At 31.6% G+C, this 25,919-nt stretch overlaps 1 protein-coding gene across 3 annotated transcripts in view; it reads right to left on the bottom strand.

Moving 5' to 3' along the window:
• Positions 1-11,309: 11,309 nt before the first annotated feature.
• The window catches only part of LOC145296141 (uncharacterized), a 165,790-nt gene continuing 151,180 nt past the window's right edge, over positions 11,310-25,919 (bottom strand). For all 3 annotated transcript variants that reach the window (XM_080142318.1, XM_080142328.1, XM_080142338.1), the window contains 3 exons: positions 24,992-25,162; positions 14,817-14,912; positions 11,310-13,127 (listed from right to left, as the gene is read on the bottom strand). In XM_080142318.1, the coding sequence (XP_079998444.1) occupies positions 12,975-13,127; positions 14,817-14,912; positions 24,992-25,162 (420 nt within the window). In that variant the 3' untranslated portion in view covers positions 11,310-12,974. The remainder of the gene's footprint in view (positions 13,128-14,816; positions 14,913-24,991; positions 25,163-25,919) is intronic.

Raw genomic sequence — 25,919 nt, 5'->3', positions numbered from 1 at the left:
TGGTTGACAACAACTTCGTTTATTATAGCAACTCATAACATACAGGAGACTGATCAGTATGCATTGGAATGCAGAGAATCGATCTCCAGTATTTTTATTAATATTTTCAATAACGAGGCTAAGAAAGGTGAAAAACGTTTTTCCTGTAATCAATGATCGAACATCTTTGTGCAGTTTCTTGGTTACTGACCAGTAGTTTTGTTGGCATCGGGGTCCTTGATCAGTTTAGCAACATCCTGGACAATTTTTCAGATGTCCCTATTTACAATGCCTCCCCACGGGACAGAGTTAGACACCAGGGTCGTTTTTTAACGTGGAGAAAAGTAACAAAAATAAAAATTGTCTCAGTCATGAAGGATTCCTCCTCCACTGACAGAGAACAAGAAATTGAAGTGCAGCATCTGAAGAACAGATACTACACTTTGATCTTGTCCTGAAGGCCAATTCTTCAGATGTCACTTAGAGTTTGTTTTTTTTAAATAATGCAGGGGAGAGGGGGGAGGGGGTCTAGCGATAGTACCCTGATCACAAAGGGCGGAATTTATTATAAAGTTCTTTGTGAAAATGTTGCCTTTATCAGATGCTGAGATCACTTCTGGTCTATTAATGATGGTTGAGATGGAGGTTTTGCATCTGTTCAAGACCTTGCTTCTTATTCTCTACAATTCATGGAAGCCAAGTCTCTGCTCAGCCACTCTTGACTTAACGGATTGGACATGGGACTAACATTTTATATAATTCTTTCACAGTGGTTTTGAACATTTTTAAAGGCAGCTTTGGTTTCAGAGCTTTTGTAAATGTCTAACAAAAAGGAACCAGAAATTGGAGTTCAATCAAGCATCTTCCATGGAAATAATAATCGAGTAGAGAGAGACTAGTCACATTACTTATGTGAAAAAGGGGGTTGTGAGAAATAGAAGAGATTATTACCCACTGGATTTCGAAGTCAATTCTGTATTGTCAAAGCAGGAGAAAGTGCCCTGAATGAGAGATATTGCAGCAGTACACCATCTTAGGATGGATTTGACTCTTATACAAGTAATTTCTGGAGCAGTAGAATGATGTAACCATTTTTCGAGCAACCTTAACAACAGACTGGATATATATCTGCCATGTTAGATCTGAAATTAAAATAAATTTCTAACTCAAATGTTATTTTCATGAAAATTATTTACGGTATCAAACGTAACTAAAAATAATAAAATAAAACTAGGACATTTTAGATGAAATTTCAAGAGGAAATTTTTTTAAAAATTGAAAATAGAAAAATATGCATTTATTTTTTTTATTATTTTATTTTAAAGAAGGAACAAGATCCAGTAAAATATAGCCATTATCGGAAAAATAAATAAATAAATAAGGGGGGGGGTCGTCAGAACCAAACAATTATGAATTCATGGTAAAAGTACAGAATAGTTAACACATGGTAATTTGTACATAAAAAAATTATATCAAACGCATTAGAATAAAATTCTCTACCTAATCCGCTTCTATTTAACATTTATGTCATTTTTTCTTCAATAAATTGTGTCTTCAGCTAGCGATTCCTACATTTAATGGTGAATATTTTGGGGAAGGTTGGGGTTTACAAGTGTTAACTATTCTGTAATTTTTTAAAGGAAAAGAAATATTTTAAATGTTTAAAAGTTTAAAAATGAATTTAAACAATTAACATTGTATAAAATAATCAGGATTTTTGATAAAACAACATTTGAAATAATGAATGTTTTCTGTTGGTTTAGAAGTAAAAAATTTTAAAAAATTTAAAAAATGAACAATACTTTATTTTTGCATCAAATCTTTAATCCAAACCAACAATTATTTTCTATCCATCAGTTTCAAATTACTGTGTTATAATAATAAACACAAGTTTACTATAAAAAAAAAAAAAAAAAAAATTCAACTGACACAACCATAAGACGACATATCTGCCGCATAGAGAATCTTTGGCCACCAATTTAAAAAAAATGCAGAGATTTCATCATTTGTAAGAAAAGTACTGTCCAACACACACATGTCAAAATTAAACTCTTGTATGGCTGCGAGACATGGTTGATGGCGAAATGTCAACACAACATAATCATGGTTGCAGTGCATCAGATGAAGAAATTTGTTGTTCTTGCTCTACAAAGGCTTCCATGAAAAATTATGTCTCACAAAAGCATCTCAACTGCCATCAATCATTTGGGAGGCTCCAAAGTGTATTCCACAGCGATATTGATAGTCTAAAGTTGCATGGTAAACTGCTTAAGACATGGAGCAGATCAGTCGACGACGACCTGATCCTAGCAAGCGGCATAAGCGAAATGGCAACAGAAGTAATTGGAAATTATTCAGCATGCAACATGAAAAGCAAAAGTTAAAATAATAATAACGATTATTATTATAGATTAAAATATCTGACTTGGGTTTCCAATAGAATGAAATTTCAATATTCAAAAATAATTGTGAAACCTGATGCATAGAAAGCAATTTACTGTTTGCATTAATTTAAACCCAAGTCAAGTATCATAGTTCATTAGTGCCCTAAACCAAAATAAAAAATTCATTTTCTCTTATTTTCGTATCCAAGAAACTAAAGCATGTTAAATAGCAAAGTTTAATATGACAGTTCAATTTAAAAATGAAAAAAAATCAATACTGTGTTTATAAAAGCGCAAGAAAAGACGCTTCATTTGTACAAAACCAAAAAAGATTTCTCAAAGGAATCACCGTTCTAGAAAAGAACTTAAATCAGAGTTTTGGAGTAGGGAAGGAGAGGTAAGGACAGGGTGTTGCCAAAAACTGAAGCCAAATTGAAAACTATGGCAACTGAAATATTTTCTTTCAGGGAAACAGGTAAAATAAAAAAAGATGCATAACATTTTGTATTGAAAATAGGTTTTTAGATTTATTGCATAGACGTTTAATTAAAAAAATAAAATAAAAATGTATGCATATACTTCATGTCTGTGTGGATATATAAATTATTTAGAAAAAGGGGAACAATGTCTGACAGCATTAGAAAATCATTATCATATGCAAAAGGCCTTAGTCATTGCCGTTTCAGTATATTGAATACCATTTTCATCCTATTTGGTTTGATGGCCGTTTCATATGCTGGCGTGTGTTAGGTTTGCAAAAGGCAACGGATAACATCAATAAATAATTTTAAAAATTTAATTGAAGAAAGATAGAAAAAGAAGAGAAGAAAATGAAAAGGGAAAGGGAAGTGTAAGGAGATGAAATCGATTTCTGATGGCCTACTATATGGAATAAAATGTATTGTTATTATATGTCTCTTGAAACTGTTGGTAAGAACTCTTCTGTGAAAGTTGGGCAGGTGAATGTTCACAACCGAAATGGGGAAAGGAGTCAGGTGGGTAGGCGGTCACTGATGTTAGAAAAGTTTATATATATATATATATATATATATATATATATATATATAATGTACCAAAACGTTGCATAAATGATTAAAGATTTCTGCACATAAAGAGATTTTCTTGACATTTTATGTGTATATATATATATATATAATAAAATGTTTTACTACCAGTCTTTGGAAAGATATGAATCCCTCTCTCCTCCTTCCAGATATACGTCAAACAGAGTAGCTTAGACTCAAACCTTAATAGAGCAACATATCTAGAAGAAAAGCTCCAATATAACAACTTCATCTAGGTAGATATCTTATGTGACACACAATATGTACCTGAGTAGTCATCACTTACTTTATGGAAAGAGTGGGTTGTGCTTCCAATAATAAATGATCCACTTAAAATAAATCAATGCGCGGAAGGCTGTCCGATAATTTGGGACTCTTTCTCGTTAATTATTTATTCTATTTATGCGTGTGTAAATATAGTTAATATACACGCAGCAATGAATTTTATTAATATTAATATAAGGGAGATAGGTTACTTAATTCAATGGTAGTAGTGGCCTCGACTATTTCTCACTTCTGGCACTATCTGCCTCTGACAACTATTGTCACAGGAGATTGTTGGAGCACAGGTTGGTACAGGTTGCTACTGCAATTGCACAACACAGGTCCTCATGTCTCCCTGAGGAATCTGACCCAGTGTCCATTAGTAGTTGATGCAGTAATGCAGTTGTGTGCTGGGGCATGAGCTCCTTAAAAGATAGGGTATGCATGATCCACCAGCATGTGGTACCCAGACATTTTTCCAGCTATCCTTAATAAAAGTATCTCATGGAACTATGAGGTTACTAACCACCGACTACATCAATAAACACAAATTTCAGACTGCTGGAGGTTTTAGTGTTAGTGATAGGAAAGGCATCCAGTCATAAAATCCCTTATTCCAGATTCACATGTCAATCAATGAAAAGTTTAACAGTGGACACAGAGCCTTAGACAACCAATCCCCATAATCATAATCACTGGAGACTTAGCATAAAGACAATCAGACAGCATCGAACCGCTTGTTGAAAAGAACATAGATGATAAATATGGATAGTAAGCGATATATCTTTGCATGTGCATATATGCATGTTTTTGATGTGTGTGTATTAGTTTTGTGTGTACAAATGCATTTTAAATAGATGTGTGTATGTATTATACTTCTGTATAAATGTTAGATGATTAATGTAGTATGCATTGTATGTGTGTGTGCGTTATACACATATCTTCGAAAAGTATGTGCATTTTATGAATGAGTCCCTATTTGCCTCTCCATGACAGCAAAATCAGACACAAAGATCAATTTTTAATGTAAGGTATATTCATCTCTTCTAAAAAGAGCAGTCTTGAAATGGGAAAAACTTAGTATCAACAAGCATGTGTTGGTATATATATTTGCATAGATAAATGATTGCATATCAATTGCTCTTAAGCATACTTTGATTTTCATTTTTCTTGATAAACTCCTCCTCTCATCATCCTGCTGGAAGGCAGGAAACAGACAGTTCTTGATTCAAGCATAATTAGAGAGAAAGGAAACTTGAGAGAGGGGGCGTAATAGTTTCTTTTCTTGTTGTGTGAAACCTACCGAATATTTCAGCCATCATAAGCTAAATTTTGCAAGAATTATTAACCATATAAAAAGTAAAAGAATGCTGCCTAAATATGAAAATCAACTTTTTTTTTTAAATCAATGCTCAACCAAATAAAGACAGAAGACCTGAACACATAAAAAGCTCAATATTCTTTACTACAGTTCCATTGATCAACTTAACGGTAGAATTTGCCCTCTAGATAAGTTTGAATTTTGGGCTTAGACATGAACAGTAGTGAGTGATTTTATTTGGGTGATATATATAGTAAACTATAAAATGAGTATTTTAATGTGTGTGTGTGTGTGTGTGTGTGTGTGTGTGTGTGTAGGGGGGTTCAGAAAATTCTTAGCTTTAAAATAAACTTTAAATCTATTTTTCAATCTTGATGTAACGTTTCTTTCCAACATTTCTGAATTTTCAAATATATATTTTTGCTAAATTATTTTGCTTTATCTTAACAATTAAGAAAACTTTAAGCGTTAATAAATGAATTTTAACAAATATCGATTTCCTGAAAATAAACAGAGATCGTTGCAGCCCACCAGGATTTTCATAGTCATGCCATCGTTATTAAACAGTATTCATAAAATATCCAATTTACCACTGAATAGAACTTGAAATGTTGACAAAGCAAATTATTTTCTACTTCGAATGTGCAGAGTAAGAAATGGCTTTCATAGTTCTTTTTATCTTTATACATAAAAGCAATATGTCTATTAATTGAATATCTGTTTTCTGACAGCCAAACAAAAATGAATATTAAGAAAAATATTAAATTAAGTTCTTATTTTGGGCTGCGACATCATAAAGAAAAAAAAACGAACTTTTTTTTTTTTACTAATAATTAACCGAGAGAAAAAACTATGGCTAACAGTTTCTTTCTCAATCATTAAAAAAAAAATTTATAAAACAATCAAAGAAACATTTCGTTTTTATTTTAAGAAAACATATAGTAATAATACTTTAGTATAATGAAAATACCTGTAATAGATTATTTATGTTAAAATATATGAATAATTCAATACATAAAATTCTATTCATTTGAATAATTACAATATTTTTTAGTAAATATTAAACAGACAAAAAAAAATGACCTTTCATGAACTAAACAGATTCTAATTTTGTCTCAAAAAAGAACAATAATAACCTATTGTTTTAAAAATAGATTCAGTTGAATTAACGCATTACATATTAATTTTTCCCCTCGTGATGGAAAAGTGTCTTACGAGAACAAATATTTCATTTTGAATAAAATTTCAGCAATATATTTCAGAAATCCACTCCCACATTTTTATTTACAGATTAACTTAAAAATAGTTACATATTAGTTTTCTAGAACTCGAATGGACTAAATTATAATAAATCAATTTTAAAATTTACTTATTAAAAAGAATTAAATTGTAATTTTTAAAACTTATTTTCTTAATTTTTTCATTTAAAATATCAAAATCTATTCTTAATTTTTATTACATCATATCTTTAAATGATCTGTTAATCTAATTAAATAAAACAAAAGGAAAACTAATTTCTTCATTTATTGAATGTTTCATTGTTTTGAAAGATACAAAAAAAATGGTTTACCCTTAAACAGGAAATAAGCAATGTACTCAAAATATTCAACAGAAAAAAATTTGATAAAATAAAAATAATGAAACTAGAAAAACGTACATTTAATATTTATTAGATTTATAAAAAAAAAAAAATTGGTTTATCTAACAGTTACTATCTTGAACTGGATACGAGAAGCACCTCCTTCCCTAAACTAAAAAAAAAAAAAAAAAGAAAGAAAAATGGCTAAAATAATCATGCTTACATATACAAAGTTGAAACTTCTTGTAAATTATTTTATTTCTCAGACTTGCAGTTAGGATGGCCAGACTTAAGCTGAAACCCTAATTTATCATTATTATTTGGAGAATATAGAGCTATATGTTGTGGAAACCTATGACTGTCTCTAATAAGAAAAATAGGCTGGCCAATAGAATTTAATACCAAAATCTTATTTTAGATACTTTTGATGGATTCTTTAGAATGTCAAATTCATATTTATAATATAATATTTTTACTGATCATATGCATGTAATAAACATCAGAATGTTAATTAATTTCCATATCACCTCGCAAAAAGACATCTCATTAATAAACTATTTGTCTTTGTTTTCATACAAATATAAAATTTCCATTTACAAAGATTTTCTATATCGTAGATAAATGTTAAGCATTTTAGGTGAAATCTTTTCAATCGTTTTCTTCTGAGGGATTGTGATTTGAGGTTTCCTTGATTTTTTTTCTCGCAATGTAAGCAGAGATAATTCTCATCTTTCCCCTTCTTCATCAACACTTCTGTAGCTTATCAATTTGCATTACTGAAACCAAAGGGAGGTAATTCATCAGTAGTAGTAGTACAACTTACATTATGTAAGTGTAAATAAGAAACAAGCGATTTTTTCCAAGTTAATTATAAAAGTTTCAGCTAAAAATATGTAGAAGAGAAAATATGTAAATAATAAATTCAACAGTTATTCTTTTTAATTTTAAGTGGAATATTTTTATTGAAAAATACGGTTACAAATAATTTTGTTCAAATTAAAACTAAAAATAAACATTTTACTTTTACTGTGAAATGAAACTAGCATCTAAAGTTTTAACATTTTATAAAATTAAATTTCAACACAGAAATTAAATGTGGAATTTACATAACATTCTGCTAGTTGATATTATTGCTATTATTGTCACTGGTTTAAATAATTGACAATGTCAATTTAAAGAACATAGTATTCACTTTATTAGGTATACAAAAAATATATTTTTAAAATGTAAAACTTAATTTAACTAATTTTTACCACATCATGTCATTTCATGGTGAGCGGTTTCAACTTTTGGTAATCAATGTTTTATTCAGTGCAAAGAAAATGTGATTTCAAGAAGTTCTTGCTTATTGCTTATTTTTATATTTAGAATAATACACACACAGATAAACACACACACACACACACACAGGTGTAGGTGTTCACACAGCAGTTTTTAATGGGTGATTGCCAATGACATATTCCTGCAGATATTAAACTGGATTTTAAATGATTTTTTTTTCTCTTTTATTTTAACAAGCGATTGACCTACTTTATGAAACGACACATCAACCTTTTACAGTCGCTTAATACTGGGAACCATTTTTTCTAAGCGAATGTTCTACTTTTGTTAAATTGTCAAAAAATAGTTGTACTATTTAACCCATTTATTTAATGAAGAGAATGCGACATAACTTTCTCATGTATTATTAGTTATGGTCAACAAATTCGACATGGAAGTAAAGTTGGTTAAATTTGCTAGCAACACTACGAAGACATACAGGACAGATATTCTTATAAAAGTGACTTTGTTGTTGTCATGTCCCCGCCCCCAATAGTCACTCAAAGATATAAATATGTCCACAAAAATAAATTGTTTTAGACATGAAAAAAAAATATAGCACTTTACATAAAACTAGAATTTACCCGGTGCTGATTAATAACACGCTTTAACAATATTATTTTTCAATGTATATCCGTGGGCAGAAATCCATCTTAAAAGGGCTCCTGATATTCAAGTACGAAATGCTGAAAAGACTTAAGGGGAATAACTCAATCGTTTGAAGAGTTATTGCTCTTGGATTATTTCCTAGAAGTTACGCACGAGTAGTATTAAACTGTTATTAAATGCCATTTCTCTATCCAAGCAACGTCGAATAGCATGTATATTATAAAATTCTATGAGCTTTAATGATAAATAAATATATAAATAGTTTTAAAGGAATATAACCTTAAATACACGAAAACGAGTTACTGAATCTTGTCTGCTGGAATAGAAGTTCATCTAAAATAAACACAGTTTTCACATACTTTTTTTTTTTATTTGTCAATCCTAACAGGAACAAGTTTATTGCAGTTGACTATAATATTTCTTTGGGACATTCAATGTCAATTTTTTTATTTTTTTTATTTATTTACTAGATAAATTGTACATGCATACAACTAAACAATTCTCCTACATTTTTTCTGTCTTTCTACACAAGAATACAATAACCATTCAACAATTATCACATCACCATCCTTAATACATTCTCAATAAAATTTTTAAACGATATTGACACAGTTATTGCTTTTTTGTTTTTGGTAATTAATAATTATAATAATTTAAATTCTATTATCAGCCAAAAATCTTCAACTTTGGGAGTGACATATTGAAGCATCCATTTTAAGAATTTTACTTATATCAAATTCTTTTCATGTCATGCACTTTTGGTAAACTCAAAATATATTATATATATATATAACAGATATATATCTCCTAAAGTTTTACACTTATGTAGAAGATATTAGATAATAAACATTAACTAAATAATTTTTAAATGCATTCAAGCATCTAAATAAGTGATTCTGCTAATCTGTCATATTTTTTTATGGAAATCGCTCCAGACAATGCATGAAGAAAAAAAAAACTACTACTTGAAGGTTAAAAATTTGCCAACAGTAGGTGTTAAATAGAATAGTTTCTGACCAAGAAAATATGTCCCTCTTTGTCAGAGAAATCGCTCATGGAATGTGAGTACTAAATAACAAAAAAAGGGAAGTGAGAGTTATGAGGCTACCCAAAGTAAACCCCCAAAAAGCTTGAAATAGCATTTTCGTCAGTTTGCCTCACCTAAATCTGAAACAATTTCAAGATGTGTCCATAACAATTTAACTCCTAAACCCACAAATGGAATGGATGCATCAGAATAATGCTTCTTGACTTTTTTCTTTTTTTTTTTTTTGATAATGTACATATTTTTTATGTATAGGGATAAAAGAGCTTATATATAAGTAATCAATGACCATTGTACGATTTAACAAAGTTATTCCATGATTCTCTCCCTTGTTTAAATTTTGTGTAACAGACAAAATACACAATTCATTTCATTATTTTGTCTTATGCAATGATTAAAAAATAAGAACCTTGTAAGGATAGAAATATTGTCACAGAAATTTACTGTTTTATACATTACATTTATTTTGTATCTGTCACACACACACACATATATATACACATATATATATATATATATATATATATATATATATCGTCAAGAATGAGAGTTCAATATAGAAATATTGTTTTAATTTGAATAAAATAAAATACGCATCTAGTGCGCTTGAAACCAAATCACAATGTAATATTAGGAAAATAAATATTCTACTTGTTTGAAAATTCAAACAAGTAAAATGTTTATTTTCCTAATATTACATTGTGAGTTGGTTTCAAGCGCACTAGATGTGTATTTTATATATATATATATATTATATATATATATATATATATATATATATATATATATATATATATATATACACTCTTTATTTGTTTTTACATAAGCAGTAATATGTTGCTACACAGTTATGAGATGTTTCGGTCAGCTAGTTACCAGTAACTAGAGACCTATAAATTTTGTAGAAACATGAAACAGTCGTCGAGAGATGATTATAATTTAAATTTGTATACGCTACTATTAAACAAAATAATGTAATAATTTGTTACAAACACACAAAATAATAGTTTAAGCAGTAGTTGTAATAGTGTTTAAAACTACTGCTACTAGAAATGCATTTCCAATTTCTTTATTTGTTATTAAATTTTACTGCAATGTGAATCAATTTTTTTTTTTTTTTGCAAAAGATGATCACATTACATGCCATTGTTTAAAAAATATATTAAAATCAAATAAAATAAATTTTTTATACCATTGCATTTTGATATTTTACTGTGGAGAGAATCAACAAAAAATAAAACAGTTCCTCATGGGGATGAGTTTCAACTATTGGAGGAAAGCTCTTCCTAAAATGTCACTAAGCAAAATGAAATTATTAAGGGGATTAAAAAAGAAATTGATTGAAAACACACGGTTTTAAAGCATAGAACATAAATATTAATGTTGTACGAAGTCAGCTATTAATTACAAACAACCGAGAAACAGTTTTATATTTCATATGTAAGATTTAATAGCAGATCATTTGATCATTTTAACATTTCTTTCATAAAGTTACAATTTACATAACTCTTTAGAACCTATATTTTAGTATAAAAAACAATGTTACTAGTTATTATTCATTTTTATTAATAATATGACCATGAAACTTCATTATGATCTCGTTTCAATGCAAAATTTCATTTGAGTATATTTGAGGTTGCAAAATCGTTGTTCAAAGTCGTTTTTTATCTTACAAAACAACTAAGAAATGTAAGGCTGCAAACTTGCCACTCACCCTTCAAAGAAAAATGGCTGAATAAACAAATAAATAATAATTCCTTTTAATAACAAAAAATGTTCAAAACAAAAACAGGGGGCTTCTTTACAATTAGCTTGTCATGAAAAGAAAGCATCTTATTGGTTTGTTTGCTTTTTTTTTTTTTTTTTTTTTTTTTTTTAATTGTCCAGTTATCACAAACTGTAGAATTTCTCTGCATTTATAACAAGCAGGCAAATTTTATTTTACTTATTACACAATAGGATTTTGTGTCCACCATGTTTAAACTGTTAATACAAAAACAATCATTTTGATGTTTTGGGTGCATTATTTCTAATGTTTCATGCACTATTTAATATAGTTAGAGTTTCATTTGCATACATAGTTTAATATAGAGAAAACAACATGGCGACAAAACTCAATGTTAACATCTAATGAGTGAAAGTCTAAAACAAAATAAAAACCACTTGCTAGTTATGAAATTGCAAAGATTCAAAGAGTTTGAGATTATTAGTGTATTCATTTCAAAAATCATTCTGTTTAAAAAAATAAAATGAGACGCTTTTTTTTTTCCATGGTAGAGCTATTGTAAGGCACCATCAAACAAAAAGGGTTAGTTAGAAAGAGTTAATAGAGTTGGCAATGCAAATTTTACATCTTGCTAATAATATGAAATTTTCAACAAAAAGAAATTTTTTTTTAAATTGTCCAAATTTTAGGGGCATGAAAAATTATCTAAGTTTTCTTTCAACATTAATATTTATCCTATATTTCGACTTTCTTCAGGTGTAATATTCATTTGCCAGTGATTTCTATCCCCTAATTAAATATGACTGCAATTGATGGGATTTTTGTATGCTAGAAACTTCAATATAGACAAATAATTAGCGATGGTCATATTTAAACATAGGAAAAAATGATGTATACACCTGAAGGTCAAAGAGCACACAAGTCAAAACATAGAAATATAAATATTATCGTTGATGAGAACAAGAGTTTGATGACAAATAATGTAAATAATTTTTAAATTATGTTAGTAGCAATCAACAGAATTGTATTGGGGGGAGAGGGATAAAATGCGAGCATTGTTTTTTTTTTTTTTTTTCAATTTGATTTTCTTTTCTTCAAATCTTTTTACAAATATATCTTTGAAACGTTTTCATACTAATATTTGTAGAGAAAAATATTGGAAACTTTTTTTTTTTATTAATTTGGTAACACATGCGGACAATGTTTTTGGTACTTTTTTTGACAGCATCGCAGGATGGACCTCAACTTCTAGAAATTAACACAGAAATAGTAAATTAACTAACAGCATATTTTTTAAATTTTATTTTTTTTTTTGTTGTTTTGTTTTTAATAAGATCAAAAACTTTGTCATTGTTACCAATTCCACAATATAATCTTGTTCTACACAGACATACAAAGAGACACACACACACCCAGGTTCACACATAAGCATACATCGATGAAGATGCATCAAGAGAGATGCATATTAGGACTGCCAATTTCTAGACTGCAATAACTCTTCCACCATCGTTCGTCCAGTGTATTTGCTTTCTTTTATATTTGTTGTTTTGTTCTGTGGTTTTTAATTTATTTTTCCTTTCTTTGCCGAATTTTGAACCATTTCACTGATTGGCTGACCCGGATTCCGGGATGAATGGCCTTCAAAGCAGTAGTATGGCCAGTGTCATGGAAGGCGGCATTTGCTTAGTACTGAGGATGGGTCTCATATGTTGTAGTTGTGGTAGACTCTACAGTGCCGATATTAGGAGCGCTGGCAGAATACTTTGCCTCCTTGTAATCACGATACAAGAAAAAAGTCTCCACAGCTGCAACAGCGAGAGTTGCAAATGTAAAAAACTGGAAAAAGAAAAAAAAAAACAGTTTACGCTTTTGATGAAAAAAAAAAAAAAAAAAACTTTTAGTGGAATATCATCAAAATATTAAAAAAAAAAATGTAATTCAAAAAAGGTCATATTTTGTGTAAATTGATAACACAAGAACACTTGTTTATAAATAATGAAAGCTGAAAAGTTCATGATATCAAATAAATTTTTAGGTGAAACAAAGGCTTTCATTGCTCAATCAATCATAAGCTATCAGAAAAAGGACAAAAGCACAAAGTAACTTTCAAAGTTTCTTAAGATTTAACATCAGCCAAAATCTGCAACATCTTTTCCCCACCAACAAAATAAACTTAATCTTTATTTCAATGTTTGAATATATATATTTAATTTGTTCACAGGGAGTTCTTCATATTTTTAAGTTAAAAACTGATCATTTTTAATTCAACTTCAAAATTAAACTGTGACAATATCAAAGCTTTGCGTATCTTTTAAACACAACCTGGGCAGAGAATGATTGATCAAGGAATCAATCAGACCACATGTGGTCCTCATGGCACCGAAATACATTTCGTGCCAGGTCACCCATTATACAACCTCGAGTCACTTTTAAAGTACATAAGACCACATTTGACTACAATGATGAATTGTTAATCAACACTTTTAAACCATTAATATCAAATATGAACTCCTAACACAATGGTTCCTTGAACTTACTTCATCCACTCCCCACTCTTCAAATCATTAGCACCTGCTTTTCACTGTACTCCAATGCTAATAAAAACTTCTGAACAATCTTAATAGCTTCATCATCTAAATATACTTTCTCCACATCAGTTTTTATTAGAATTCATTGTCTTATATTTCTTGCACACAACTTTTTTTTTTTAATAAAGTCACCGTTTAGCAAAAAGTAATTGAAAATTATGGTTGGAATGGATCGAAGATTACTGAAGAGGAACTGACCATCCAAAAGGATTGTTCAACAAGTATTTGCTTACATTAGAGAAACCAAGTTGTAGTCGGCTGGGAAGCAGCATTGTTCCACAGATGGGAAGCTCTATGAAAGAAAATTTGTTCATTGAAGTTCTGTTTGGTCTTGGTACAGAGAGAAAAGAAAAACAAAAGTTCTTTGCTGTGGTTGAAGTTAGATGAATTTTTGCTGTGAATGTTTTACAAGGGGCAGGGATTGGAGCTCAGTCGAGCACTTACCATGAACATATTGATACAGTAGAGAGATGAGCAATATCTCTTGTTTGTGGGTTTACAAAAAAATATATGTCAAAATAAGAAAACATTGAAAAATGTTAGTACATAGCTTAATATGTTGAAACTGGTCAACTTGATGTAGTAGTAAAGTTAACAGTTCGACTAACAACAACAAAAATTGTAGCATATCAGCCATGTTTTTTGCATTTGTTGAAGAAGAGTAGATTGCATGATTGTTTGTTTTAAATGTATTTATGCCATTTTTTTCTATAAGAGTAACATAGCATCTTATGTCCCTCTTATAGTTGTTTGATTCATTTTCTGAGTTTTTTTTTTATTTTATAATTAAAATAAAAAAAAAATGTACTAACGAATTAGAAAGAACATTAAGATCAACCCAACCAAAAAGCTGTGAGAGTTAGAGAGTTTGTTAATAGGAAAAGAAAATTTGAACCAAAAGCTACACTATGTTTAAGGTATAATAAGAAATACTTACGGCGGCAGCACCAATAGCAGGAACGTGTCCCCAGACAGCAGCTACAATACCAGCAATAAACAAACAGAAGCAGGCACCGAGGAAATATGAGAATTCCTAGTAGATAAAAAAGAATAAACAATTTTTTTTATTTAAAATTTTGATGGTTACAAAACTTTTGAAATATTTTTTGCAAAACTATTTCAAACAATTTTAAAAATTCTATACAAAACAATTAAAAAAAATTCTATACATATAAAAGAGAAAGTTTGTTATATAAATCAAAAATTCAAATTAATTCCAATAAGAGTTCAATGAATTCATTCATATTTTCCTTCTGATATCATGAGTGATCACTTGGGTCCAAATTATCCCTTATGAAGGATACAGCTGAATACAAAGACCTAGACCAACATCAAACTTTCTTGAGTAAAATTTTCCCTGCAATCCAATGATATTAATTTTGTATTAGGGTGCATTACAATAATGCTACAATATCGAGGTTTGTGTTGTACATTCATAAAAAGCAGAGATGTCTTATTTTATTTTGAACATTAAAAAAATGATGTTTTTTTCTTGTGATTTAAATTTGAAATAAAGTTTTAGTCCATTTGTTACAATCAGGTTTGAAACAGCATTTTCATTAGTTTATCAAGACTGCAGCATCAGCCCTCTGCCACAAAAGAAATACAGATTAGTACCAACTGCCTCAGCTAAGCACTTTGCCATGGACCCATCATTGTCATGTAGGTGTAATTGGACTAATGCATCCTGCTGTGGACTCATCAGAGCCAATTTCAATGAGATCTATTATGTTTACTCTTGTTTATATTAGGAAATGGTATAAACTAGTGATGGAACAATTCCAAAATTTTTCCCCGATTCTGATACAATTACCAATTCCGTTCTAAATTTCTGATTCCGATAAGATTCCCAATTCCGATTCTTTTAAAATTAATGAATAATTTAATATTTAATTTATTAATTTTTTTTAAATTTTCAAAGTTTTGGGTAATTTCCACATATATTTTTTTCTCAAATATTTTCCTTGTAATTTGTAAGACAACAAAAGATTTATTTTGATTTTAAAATAAAACCAGAGTGTAACAGTTTGTTGTTAGGGTACAACATGCTACTTGAAAGTTTTCATAAACAGTTGAAAATAGTTAACGATTGATAGGCAAAAGGAGAAAACGATGTAAGAACAAAATATATAACAACACCCCTACCATTGTTATGGACAAATTTCTAAATGTTACTATTTAAAAAACTTTTATAGGTGATTATGTGTGAAACCCTTAAAAAACTTGACGGGAAGAAAATCAATCATTTTAGTATTTAGAGTCGAAGATCAGTTTCAAATATACATTTAAAGTAAAATAATCTGTAATTCGTTTTTAGGATGCCAGATTTCAATCCGCCATTTTGGTTTGCCAAAATGTAGGTCAAATTCCATTCCGTCATAAAAACAAATTTCTACAGAAAAAACATTTGTACATTTTTATCTAGCGAATAAACAAAATTACATATGAAAAACCATGTTTATCATTTTTTAAATTCAACAACAAGGTTGAAGTCGAGGTTTTGCTTCTAAAACAAAACTTTTTCGATAAATCTGTGTGGCATACTGGGAAAAAATTTTTCTTTTTCTAAAAGATAAAAATAAAGTTTATTTTTTACTAGAATCTTTATCCATTTATCTAGCCAATTATGTATGAAAAACCACGTTTATTATTTTTAAAAATCCAACTTACATTGTAATACACCTAAAAAAGAAAAATACGATTCTCTGTTTGTAGGCGATTACATGTAAACAGCTTTAACATTTTAGTGGGAAAAATACAATAAAATACCAAACAATAAGTTTTGTACATAACTTTAACACAAAATGATAGCCCTTAGTTGATCAGAAAATGTTTTAAGGACATGTAACCAACTTTATTTGTTTAAAATCTTGGAAATGTTAATGTTCCAAATCAAACTTTAGTATAAAATATGTGATTGTCAAAAGTCATAAAAGCCATGCTCCTTTCTTACTACTAACCCTAAGTCTGGGTGGTAATAAGAAAAATAAAGTAATTACATGTGATTTTATGATTTTGCTGATCGGACTTAGAATTAGTGGTAAAAATTACTTAACTACTTAAAAAAAGGTAGAATGTATTGGAAATGGGATCATTTCACATTATATTTATATGCACAACTGAACCCCTATTCTAAATTCTAAAATAACCTTTCAGTGTCTAAATCGCCTAAAAAAGTAGAATCGCATGTTTAGGAGTATTTTAAATATAAATGATTTTTTTTTTTTAAGTTAAAATACTTCTAAATTTTTGCTCTTTATATATTCTATCCATGATTTTGATAAACTTGTAAGATTTTCATCTATATTTTTCACTTGTGCCAAAACCAAACAAAATATAAGGAAACAAAATATTTCACAGAATGTAGTGATCAGACAAGACCAAGGTCAAAGTAGTGCCAGAAAAAATGCCCAAGCATTTTAAATCTTTTGATATGAAAGTGTGAAGTCTCTAATAGGCACCATATGGCCGTTTATCAAATAGGTGCAGAAAGCTTTTTAAAATCTGTGATATTAAATAGGCAAGTGAATTCTAGAATATTTATTTTGCTAACCATAAAAACTAATAACAAATTAAATTAGGCTTGGAGAGTCAATGCTACATTCGGAAATGGGATTTTTTTTTGCGGATTTTCTTCAAATATGCTTGGAATAACAATTGCCACAGTCGTGAAGTATTTCCAGCCATTATTTTTGGAGTCATCTTGTCTATCCTCTTTTCAACTTGATTCATTTCGACTCATTTCTTTTCAATTCTTTCATAATCTGTTCATCATTTTCACTTCAGAAATCACCACAATACCACATTTACTCTATGAACTATCCTGCTTACAATATTCAAAATGCTTTTAATTGAATTTTATTTCATGACCACAGAAGATCAAAAGTAATGGAAAAAATGTAATCAATATTCTGTGTGTGTGTGTGTGTGTGTGTGTGTGTGTGTGTGTGTGTGTGTGTGTGTGTGTGTGTGTGTGTGTGTGTGTGTGTGTGTGTGCGTGTGTGTGTGTTGGGATGATTAATCAGAATCAGTAATCCGAAAAATCGGAAGATTTGGGGGTATCAGAATCAGTCTTGGAAAAATTGATGCCTATATTCTGATGGCAAAACGATTCTTTTGTCTTTTTTTTTTTTTTTTTTTTATTTAAAGCAAAATCTTCCATTGCTGGTAATAATGATAAAATAATAAATATTTATTGATTTTAAAATACAAATAAAACTAAAATCGATAGATCATTCTCCACAAATGTATTTTTACATTTAGGAAAATATCTGCATATTTAACATGTGTTTTTACGAAAATCAGGGAAAATAACAATCTTATAGTCAAATAATTAGAGATTTATAAAGAATCAGAATCGGTAATTGTATTAGAATCATGGAAATATATTGGAATCGTCCCATTACTAATATATCACATAAAGCTACTTTTGTTAAATAAAAAATATTTTAATATACAAAGATTGTACCGGAGTTGATTTCTATTTTTTTTATTTTGTCGAATTTCTTTATTTTTATGATAGGAAGAAGGTATAGTCTGGTCACTTGCCTCTCCTAATAATTGGCAACCCCGTACCAGCACATAGATTTATCAAAAAGTTAGTTTTAGAATCGAAAACGTCAACTTCAGACTCATTGCATCAGTCGGATTTTTTCAAATAATAAACATGGTTTTTCATATAAAATTTATGCTTATTGGCTATAGAAATGTATAAAGATTCTTGTAAAAATTAATTTTATTGATTAGAATAAATATTTTCCTGGTACGCCACACAGATTAATAAAAAAAAGTTTTGTTTTAGAAGCAAACCATAGACTGGAGTTCCGTCATTGCATTTTTAAAAATAATAAACATGTTTTTTCATATGTATTTTTATGTTTATTTACTAGATAAAACTGTAAAAATAATTTTTTTCTGTAGAAATTTGTTTTTATGACGTAATAAAATTTGGCACACTGCATACTTTTTGGTGAACCAAAATGATAGATTGAAATCTGGCATGCTGGCATCTCAAAAATAATTACCCAACAATTGGTATGCAAAATAAGAAAACAATGTAGGGAGAGAATAGTTAACAAAGCCCGTCCCATGTCAAGAACGCATTTCTACATAATAACGTACTATTTAGAAAAGCATTCTTAATATTAGGAGGGGTTTCTGTTAACTATTCTGTACCTTCCCTCTTTAACAAAATGTGCATATTTTTTCTCACAATTATATGCATTTGGTCGATTATTAGATTGATTTGTGTTTATTGTAAAAAAAAAATCAAAAAAAAATTACAGATACTACTACTAATGATAATAATAATAATAATAATAATAACAACAACAACAACAGCAGCAGCAAATATATTAATCCATCTAGCAAAATTACCTCCCCAAAATGGGATTCTACATTTTTAAATGATTATGTGATAAAATTAAATAAATTTATTCAGGTATGTTGCCTTTGGTAACATTTATTTGTTGCATATTTGTTTATAATTTCTTTTCTTTTTCTGTTAATTACAGTAATAAATGTCCCAATTCCATTCTTCTTTTTGGGAAAGTTTAAATGTAGAAATAATTTTTTTTTTTAATTAAGAAAATCTTCAGAATGTTTTCTCTATGCATTTTATCCAAGATTTTGATAAACTCATTGGAGATTTTCATCTATATTTTTCACCTGCGTCCAAAGAGAAGCGACATAAAAAATTATTTCAAAAGAAGCCGATGACAGACACTGCCAATGTACAGCTGGCACCAACGAAATTTAAAAACTACTATCCAGAGCATTTAAAAACTTTAATAATCAATTGTACTCTCTCGGATGGGGGTATATAGACATTTGGCAAATAGATGCAAAAAGTTTACTAAGGGAATAGGCAAGTCATCTCTTGATAAATGACCAATAAATAAAATAAATTAAACTGAATCAATGTTAAATCTGAAAATGGGATTTATAACCCATTCTGTGGCCCTGTTCAGTTTTATATTGTAACTGAAGAACTTCTAATAAAAAAAACAATGTGCTTGTTGCATTTTTTTTATTGTCAAAAAAATAAATTAAAAAAATTAAAAGAATCAGTTTGGAATTGGAAATTAGGCTATTATTTTTCCGATACTGATTCCGATACCCCAAAAAGTTCCAATTTTTTTCCAATTCCGATTAATAGTCTCAACACTAGTACAAACCCATTTTCGTCCCATAACTATATGAAACATTAGTGAGTAGTTTTAAGTTTTAAGTCACTATTCCTGGGCACTGCAGCGTTTCCTCGCTCGTATTTATATGAAAGGAGTCAATTAGCAATTCTTTCTCGTTAGGAGTATAGTTGATTAAATCATTAAACAGAAGCCCCGCAATCAGCAGACGCAGGATTATGTGTTTTTATTTTCGTACTAAAAAACAAAAGAGACGTACATTCCCAAAATTCCATTGAGCAACAGATAAGAATCTAGATGCATTATGGTTGTTGAATTTCAAGTGGCGAGTTAAGTTGGATGGCTGAAAAAAACCTGCAAACCAAGAAAGCGTGTTTTATCCAGAAGGCTAATCCCACATCTGTAGCAATCTCTGATTATTATGATTACGGTAGAAAAAAATAAATAAATAAATAAAAAATATATGGAAAAATGAATGGAAAAAAAAGAATATACCTTAAGAATACAATCAAGTGAACTGTATAGTTTTTATGACTGAAAGACTTTCTCTAAAAAGAGTGAATATTTTTTTCTGTTGAATATTTTTACCAAAAATAAAAACATGAGATACAAGGAAAGGAAAAGGCTAAAAGAGAAAGTTTATTCTTTTTTCATCTCATTCCCTCTTTATTGTCCATGTCTTTTAGATTTCTAGAGTGAGAAGAAAGAGACGCGGGGGGGGGGCTCGAGAAAAAGATGCAGAGGAGTGAGAGGCTCGAGAAAGAGGAACGGGATGGGGAGAGGCTCGAGAAAGAGGCACGGCGTGGGGAGAGGCTCGAGAAAGAGGCACGGCGTGGGGAGAGGCTCGAGAAAGAGGCACGGCGTGGGGAGAGGCTCGAGAAAGAGGCACGGCGTGGGGAGAGGCTCGAGAAAGAGGCACGGCGTGGGGAGAGGCTCGAGAAAGAGGCACGGCGTGGGGAGAGGCTCGAGAAAGAGGCACGGCGTGGGGAGAGGCTCGAGAAAGAGGCACGGCGTTGGGAGAGGCTCGAGAAAGAGGCACGGCGTGGGGAGAGGCTCGAGAAAGAGGCACGGCGTGGGGAGAGGCTCGAGAAAGAGGCACGGCGTGGGGAGAGGCTCGAGAAAGAGGCACGGCGTGGGGAGAGGCTCGAGAAAGAGGCACGGCGTGGGGAGAGGCTCGAGAAAGAGGCACGGGGTGGGGAGAGGCTCGAGAAAGAGGCACGGGGTGGGGAGAGGCTCGAGAAAGAGGCACGGGGTGGGGAGAGGCTCGAGAAAGAGGCACGGGGTGGGGAGAGGCTCGAGAAAGAGGCACGGGGTGGGGAGAGGCTCGAGAAAGAGGCACGGGGTGGGGAGAGGCTCGAGAAAGAGGCACGGGGTGGGGAGAGGCTCGAGAAAGAGGCACGGGGTGGGGAGAGGCTCGAGAAAGAGGCACGGGGTGGGGAGAGGCTCGAGAAAGAGGCACGGGGTGGGGAGAGGCTCGAGAAAGAGGCACGGGGTGGGGAGAGGCTCGAGAAAGAGGCACGGGGTGGGGAGAGGCTCGAGAAAGAGGCACGGGGTGGGGAGAGGCTCGAGAAAGAGGCACGGGGTGGGGAGAGGCTCGAGAAAGAGGCACGGGGTGGGGAGAGGCTCGAGAAAGAGGCACGGGGTGGGGAGAGGCTCGAGAAAGAGGCACGGGGTGGGGAGAGGCTCGAGAAAGAGGCACGGGGTGGGGAGAGGCTCGAGAAAGAGGCACGGGGTGGGGAGAGGCTCGAGAAAGAGGCACGGGGTGGGGAGAGGCTCGAGAAAGAGGCACGGGGTGGGGAGAGGCTCGAGAAAGGGTGGATGTGCATATAATATGTATTTGTAAAAAAGGAAAAAAAAAATTAACATTTGTTATGTATTTAGTATGTTAATGAAAAACAGGTATTAAAAACACAAAATGAATGCAATTTACCTAGAACCAATTATTCATGTTTTTGTTTTGTTTTTTTTGTTGCCAATTAATGTGGATTTGACTTATCTGGGCTTTTGAAAATACAGTTATTTCACATCAAACTCCAACAAGTTTAGAAACAAAACGTTTCAGTTTGACTTTTGTAGCCAGTTTTAAAAATATATCAACTATATTTTGTTCTGATTCTACAATAATGGATTCCTTCTTTACTTTATTTCATATGAAGTGATATTTAATATCTATATGTTTCGATCTTTGTTGAATTACTGGGTTTTGTGTCAAGACTGTTTGCTTGGTTATGATAATTACTTTGGGGTCTTTAGTTAATTCTGGATTCAAAACCGTCTTTAGAATGGCCCTCAGATATATCACTTCTTAGGCAGAAACAATCAAGGCGCAACATTTAGGCAGAAACAATCTTAGGCGCAACAACTTCAGCTTCACAAGTATAAAGTAACACAATCTGCAAGATTGTTTCTAAGTCTCTTTCAGATAATGAAAGACTTGTTTAGTCCTGCTTAAATCCTTAATTGTTCGTCTTAATTTTTGTGATAGTTTTGTTACTTTGTAATTTATCGGGGCCTATGGTCACTATAAAATATATAAGACTCCTTATGATCTCTCGATATAATTTATTGTCAATAATTTCAGATTCCGGTGTAGCACGTTTCTTGGCATCTTGCATTCCAAACTTTAATAGGATTTTGTCACTGTACCTCGATTGATTCATCTTAATTTCTTTTTTATAAGTAAATTGAATGCTCACAAACTATGATATCTGACCAAGATCAGACAGTTTTAATTGTTTAAAATGTCATCCCAGAAAACTTTTAGTCATTTATTGCTTAAATTTCGAATGTACAAGCAGGCGTCCACTGAGCATTGTCTGAATTGTTGTTCAATTAAATAATCATAAAATATCCGATTCCAGTTTCTTTCACTTTGTTTTAAATCATACAGTAATTTGTTAGTCTTCCACACCCAATTTTTATTTTGATTGGTCAGTTCTTATCACCCTTTCCAATTTTTGTAGTCATGTCCTCTTATAATTAAAAGGGTATGACTAATAAAATATTGCAACTTAATTTTTACTGCATTTTGAATTTTGTATTAACCTTGCCTGGCTTGATTGTTTCCTGAGGGACAGATTGCAGAATGCGTGGAGTTTTACGAATCATCTGATAAGAGACAGTGCACTAGTGAACATTTGCAGAATAGTAAAATAAACAGAGAGATGCGCTGAGAAATTAATGTCTTTTCCCTTCCCCTGCCAATCAGGTGGATTCATCTAGAAAGAGGCAGGGGGGGGGGGGTAAATAATGTCCATCAGATGATTCACTTGATTATGTCATGGCTAGCCAGTCACCAACCAAATTCTAAGGGAAAATATAAACACATTCAAAAAGAGAAAAAAGGAAGAAGGGGGTAGAGAAAAAGAAAGACAAACAGAAGAGAGAGAGAGAGAGAGAGAGAGAGAGAGAGAGAGAGAGAGAGAGAGAGAGAGAGAGAGAAAGAGAGAGAGAGAGAAAGAGAGAGAGAGAGAAAGAGAGAGAGAGAGAAAGAGAGAGAGAGAGAAAGAGAGAAAGAGAGAGAGAAAGAGAAAGAGAGAGAGAGAGAAAGAGAAAGAGAGAGAAAGAGAAAGAGAGAGAGAGAAAGAGAGAGAAAGAGAGAAAGAGAGAAAGAGAGAGAAAGAGAGAGAGAGCAAGAGCCTAAGGAGAAAGGAGAGAGCAGTGAAAGAAAAAATGACAAAGACGGAATGGATGAATGGAGAACATAAAAGGGAACAAAAGGTAAAAAAAAGAATTTAAAAAAAAAGAAAACAGAAATACAAAAAATACACACACCTTGAAAGAGATTCAGCCTCACTTACAAACAATTTCAAAATCAATTACCTATGTACTCAGTAAACTTATTTTTAAGCACAAACGAAGTGAGGACAAAAATCAATTTCATATTAACACAAGAGAGAAAACTTGCAATCGACATGTGTTTGAAATTCAAATATTGATGCATTTAATAATAATGCAATAATTTTTATCTAAATAAAAAAGTTAAAATACTACCCATTTATGATTTTTTTTTTTTTAGTTTGTTTGGAGAATTTAAATCAGCTTTATCAGCTCATTCTTCCATTAGTGCAAGTCTGGTAAACTGCAGAAGTCTACCAATCCGTCCACATACTTGCCAGTACTGTAGTTTTGTTTTTGTTTTTTTTTTTGTTTTTTTTTACACAGTGATCACCACACATCACAATGTTAGTTATTTGTAAAGATTCTGTAATTAGCTGAAAAAGACCATCCACATCTGGAATTGGTTTCTTCCTTAAAAATGAGTTCCTAGGTCATTGAGTATGCCAATTCTTGATCCATGACATCACAAATGTGAGCAGCTTCTCTCAATACTGGTTGAGATCTCTGTATTTTCATTTCTGATAGCACAAAAGTATTCCATTTAAAAGCGTTTGAACCTGCTCTTCTCCATGTCACACAATTTACACCAAATTTTCCAGATTTTGTAGCAAGATATGACATGTTAATATGGTCTCTAAGGGCATTGCGCATTTTATCAAGAGTATTAATCCTGGGCAGATTGAACAGACTTCCACAAAGGAGAAAGTGTCAAGTGTTAATTCATAAGCAATCCCCAATTGCATGTTTATCCCAGTCAGGAAAGACAATGACATTAGGTTTTTGCAGTTCTTGCAGGGAGGTGTCGACGTCCACCTACGTGCTTCATATTCCAAATAGTCACCCATCTGGCATTGACCAGGCTCAATGTTGCTTAACTTAGCTGATCTGACAAGAACCAGTGTGTCATGTTATGTTGTATACCTTGCACTTCCCTGATTTAATATAGCTTTCTAATCTTACAACACTTGGTATTCCCAAATGGGCACCCATTTAAGTGTTTACCAGAGTCAATGTCGTTTAACTTAAAAATTCATCAAAAATGTGACATAACCTTAAGCTACTACCCACTTACCTAACATCTGAATGCATTATCTAACATTAGAAGACGAGCAAAACGGTTACTTACAATGGTTAGCATGGGGGCTGGTATCCTATTGTAGATATTCATGAAACGAAGAACAAAGAAAATTGTGAAGCAGATGAAGGTCACAATCGTGACAAACTGCACCCATCCAAGGCCGCCGGCCGCATAACTGGGATAAACTGATGCACAGATGAAAGCAAGGATCGAGAGAAGCTGGAGGAGAAAAAGAAAAAATATCAAATATAATAAAAAAAAAATAAAAAAAATAGCACTTAAGCTTTGTTACAAAGATAATAGAAAGAACATTAAAAGTGACCATATTACTACGAATACTCAATTTAAAAAAAAATACAATTTCTGATAGTCTATTTTATTTTCAAAAATAAAGTTTTAATTCTGTGAAGAGGTTGGGAAATCCATTTCAACTTCAGCTTTTTGTTTTTGCAATTTGCTACTCATATCATTGCTTCTAGTTGTATGCCTTTATGAATTACCTGTGGAGCAATAAGGATAGAATGTGCTCTCCATACAACTTTCTCTTATAGTGCCTAATCATAGAAGTAAGACTATATTATTTTGAAAATTCCCAAGAGTCTCCTGATAATTATTTGTAAAACAAAGCTCATTTTTTCACCACCAACGCTTGGATCCTCACTTTACTCCAGTGAAAAGAATTGTTCTCTCCTTGAGATAGCCCTCTTCTTTGATAAACTTCCTGGATAAATTTTCATTCCATACCTAGAATCTGCTGCTTAGGTTGCTAGAAAAATTGTTGCTTCATTTCACTGTTCCATAAGACACTTCAGCCCTGATACTATCCTCTAACTGTAGAAAACTGAAATCTAATGGGGTGATTTCTTCTCATCCTTACAGAGATCTTACTAGTTTCTTTCTGCTGTATCATTATGTCCATAGCAGGTGCCCGGTTGAGCCCCAATCTCTGGTGCTTCCTATAAAATATTCACAGCAA

This window comes from Euprymna scolopes, chromosome 2, assembly GCF_053919585.1.
Source record: "Euprymna scolopes isolate OS-2025 chromosome 2, ASM5391958v1, whole genome shotgun sequence".
NCBI classification, from domain to species: Eukaryota; Metazoa; Mollusca; class Cephalopoda; order Sepiida; family Sepiolidae; genus Euprymna; species Euprymna scolopes.
The sequence above is the reverse complement of the archived record's forward strand: the minus strand, read 5'-3'. Positions and strand labels throughout refer to the sequence as shown.